Consider the following 4,147-nt stretch of genomic DNA (forward strand, 5'->3'; position numbering starts at 1 on the left):
CCAAATTTCATCATTTTTCCCATAATTCACAAGCCTCAATATAAATTCATGCACCAACCTACTACTAAATTGTACATTTTTTCCTTTCTAGAAAGCTCCATAAAGAAAATCATAAAAATTACTACATATCGACGAAAATTGCTCATTCGAATCTAAAAATTTTATAAAGTCTTTAAGATATTCGAAATTTGGATACTGGATAATTATAGCAGAAAACCATTGATCCGGAGAAATTATGTATTCTAGAGACATCTGCATAAATTATTCCAAAAATCACATCTTATTTATGAATGAATCTAAAAATTAAAAATAGAGAAACATTTATGAATGAATCTAAAACCTTCGTGATTATGGAGGCCAAGATTTTCAGTATGGATATATGTGCTAAAAATGCTGAAAAACATTATGAAAGTGACAAAAATTCAAACATTTATGATATTATGTACATGGTGTCTAAGAAATTAATGTGAACATCTTTTGTTAACAATGAAAAATTCTACCCTTTGGGTTCAAACAATTGACTCAAGTAAACATGATAGAACCATCAAATCTTCTATATGAATCCTCACTACATTTGGTATACTTTGGATTTTTTTGTCACTTTCATATTGTTTTTCCAGCATTTTTAGCACCTATATCCATACTGAAAATCTGTTGCCTACACAAGAAACCAAGCCTCCGGATTACGGAGGCCAGGCTGGCCTCCGTAATCCAGAGGCTTGCCTCCGTATTTGCAGAGGCCAACGTTGGCCTCCGTATCATGGAGGCCTCAACAAGGCCTCCGTGATTACGGAGGCCTCCATCATACGAAGGCCAACGTTGGCCTCCGTACCATGGAGGCCTCCATCATACGAAGGCCTTGTTATGGCCTCCGTAATAATAGATGCCCATTAAAGCATGGGTCTCCATAATCATGGAGTTCTTATGGCACCATACGTAGATCTGTGCAGATATATACAAGTTTCTTCGATTGTAAATTTTTAAGTAATATTGTTACCTTTTTCGGCCAATTTCAGAGCTTTTCCAGTTTAAATTTGCTGGGAGTTTCTCTCTTGAAAATGTAGATTTTTTGGGACTAAAAGTATAATAAATGAGCATAGACCAACCACAAGATAAAAGGCTGTCACATATGAGCTGTATGTTGTTGTTGTTTTATGCATTTGGTCAACAATCAATGAAGTATTTTTATTGTGTTATGAAATACAAAACTATTCACACCTTTTATAAAATCTCAAATATACGTCTTTGTTTGAATTGTTTAATTTCATACACAAAATCATACATCAACATATTTACATGTGATTAGATATTTATTACAATTCAATTTATTTAAGCTAAATAAATAACTGAATCAAAATTTTCTTCCATCACAATGAAGGTTTGTAGCATGAATACTTTTTCCCCAGTGAATACAACTTAATTTAATTCAGAGTCATTCTTGTACCATGTTTAAACCTTTGCTAGCCAATGTCTATGTTCAGTCATTATAAATCAATAGAGTATGGGTATCATAAGATTTTACCATGTAAATCTTTATCTTTTTCCTTTTTTAATTCAAATAAATCAATAGAGTATGGGTATGATAAGATTTTACTGTGTAAATCTTGATCTTTTTCCTTTTTTAATCCAAATTTTGACGTCCTTTTATTATATTTATAATAGGAAGAACCAATAAATTGTAGTTTTACATATGCTCTAAGTGTAAATCCTTGAACTCGTGTTTTATTTGTGTACTATCAATAAATGAATTTTACAAGTAATCTACATATCTCAAGCAAACAAAACTTATGACAGTATATGGTTAATAATAAGATATTACTTAGTACATACTTGTATTACTTTTTATAAAAAAATAAAATCAAGAATAGAAGATAAAATACGGGAAACCAAATATGATATAATTTTACATGTCTATATATATCTTCTTTTATTTGTCAATTGGATATCTCAAAATCGTTTGCCATAGAAATCTTCCTTTTGTGTGTATTTTGCCTCTATTATTCTGTTACAAAATTGTCACGAAATTGCCGCTATGGAAGAACAATACCAACTTCTACCAAAAATTATTTCCAACAATCAAAAGTGGAAAGTTAAAGTGATTGTAGTTGAAAAACAATCACCAAAGCTTTCGAGACAAGGCAATGGAAGGTACCAACACTTGATGTTAATGGATACTCATGTAACTTTTCTTCGTACATTTTTTCTTCATTTCTTTTTGTTTTTTGTTTTGTGTTTTTTCTTAATCTAAGATCACGTATATTACAGTTATTTATATGGTTCCTCATGATTTTTCAGGGTAATACTATTCAGGCAAGCTTATATGATTCCAATATCACTGCTTGTGAGGATCAACTTGTTTTGAGAAAAACTTATACTATTTCGAAAGCTTACGTGAAGAACAATACCACAAACTACAGATATTCGACTAGCTCTCTACAATGGACAATATCTGGAGAAACTCATATTAAAAAATTGAATGAAGATAATATAGAGTTTGTATTCTCAACATATCAACTGACACGACTTCATGAACTCGAACAATACATGGATACAGATGCCGATTTAAGTAAGACAAAATTTCATAGATATTAAATAATCATATACTAATTCTATAGAAATATAGTTTTCTTCAATTTCGTACTGCTTATGTCCAAAAAAAAAGAAAATTTGATGGCTTATTTCAAATTTGCAGATATATTTGCAGTTGCAGTTGATATGACACCCAAACGATTGATTCAATCCAAAGATGGCAACCAAACTTGGTTGTAAGATATCATACTTCTAGACATGAATTTCAAAACAATGGTGCTTACACTTTGGGATTCATTTGTTAACAGAGAATGCTTACTGATAGCAGACATTATTGACAAAAAGCCAGTCATCTTCGCAACTCGTCTAAAAGTTACATCGTTCCTTGGTATGTTCTATTGTATTATTTAAACTTCTCTTAAGGTATATATGTATATGCGTGTGTGTGTGTGTTACATCATTTACACATTCTCCATATTGATATTATATAGGTTTAAAATTATCCATGAAAGTCCGTTCCACTTTTTTCATAAATACGCCTTTTAATGCAGTAAAACAAATGACAGAATGGTATGTACAAAGTGCTATATTTTATTATTCTTTTTTTCCTCCCTCTCAATTATTTTTCCACACATTTTTATTGGAGTTACTAATTATTTTCATGTCTTTTGATTAGGGTAAGAACAAATTCCATTAAAATAAATGATTTTGTGTTCAAAAAATCACACATGGACAAAAGCCCCACGAATCTTTCTCCACCTGTACGAAGTAAATTCACTCCTATTCAAAATCTTCAGGGACGCCTTCTAGCGGTAATATTAAGGTTACGTATACTATTCAATCTCTATTTATTTCCTAATATAGAGATATATATTACAAGATACACTCAATTATATTATTTATTTTTCCTTGTAATTTCTCTAAGTATCTCTATATTGTAACAGCGAAAGTTTTATTGGGTAAACAGCACAGCAACAACAGATAAAATTGATAGCAAATCCTGGTACATGGCCTGCAACAACTGTTTTAGACGGTCGAACATTGATTTTGGAGAAACATATCTTTGTATTTTTTGCAAAAATCCGAATTCCAAAACTATTCCTCGATAAAAAACACTAACGATTAATTACTTTTCATTTTTTACACCTTTCTACTTCTCCTTATTACTCTTGTATCTATTAATACTAATTTATTTTTCACTTTAGGGCTAGAGCATATGTGTAGCTTTCAGATGTCACGGGATCAATCAATGCAAATGCAATTGATGAACCAGCTGAGAAACTATTATTTACAACTTCAGAGTCTTTGATGGAGGAAACCAAATTTGTAAGAGATCTAACTTGTCTCAAACATTTTGTCATTCAGTACATATTTTATTAGAATAATATTAATACAATTTAAAATTAATACAGGGTTCAAAGACAAATTTCGAAGCAACCATTAAAAAAAAATACAGGATACTGAACGAGCTTTCTACTTGAAAGCATTGCAAAATGAACATAATTCATCAAGTTACAGATTTGATAACATCTCTGTAACAGACTTTGACCATCCAAGTCTAGGACAAGAAATTCAAGCAAATATTGATCATGCAAGTCTTGAACCAAAAATTCAAACA

At 30.8% G+C, this 4,147-nt stretch overlaps 1 protein-coding gene across 1 annotated transcript in view; it reads left to right on the plus strand.

Moving 5' to 3' along the window:
* The first annotated feature begins 350 nt into the window (after window positions 1-350).
* Window positions 351-4,147, plus strand: part of LOC111372801 — an 18,476-nt gene continuing 14,679 nt past the window's right edge. The window contains exons 1-2 of the mRNA XM_022995205.1: window positions 351-442; window positions 621-873. Coding sequence (XP_022850973.1) covers window positions 351-442; window positions 621-873 — 345 coding nt within the window. The remainder of the gene's footprint in view (window positions 443-620; window positions 874-4,147) is intronic.

The sequence above is a fragment of the Olea europaea genome, unplaced genomic scaffold (assembly GCF_002742605.1).
Source record: "Olea europaea var. sylvestris unplaced genomic scaffold, O_europaea_v1 scaffold1031, whole genome shotgun sequence".
Taxonomy (NCBI): domain Eukaryota; kingdom Viridiplantae; phylum Streptophyta; class Magnoliopsida; order Lamiales; family Oleaceae; genus Olea; species Olea europaea.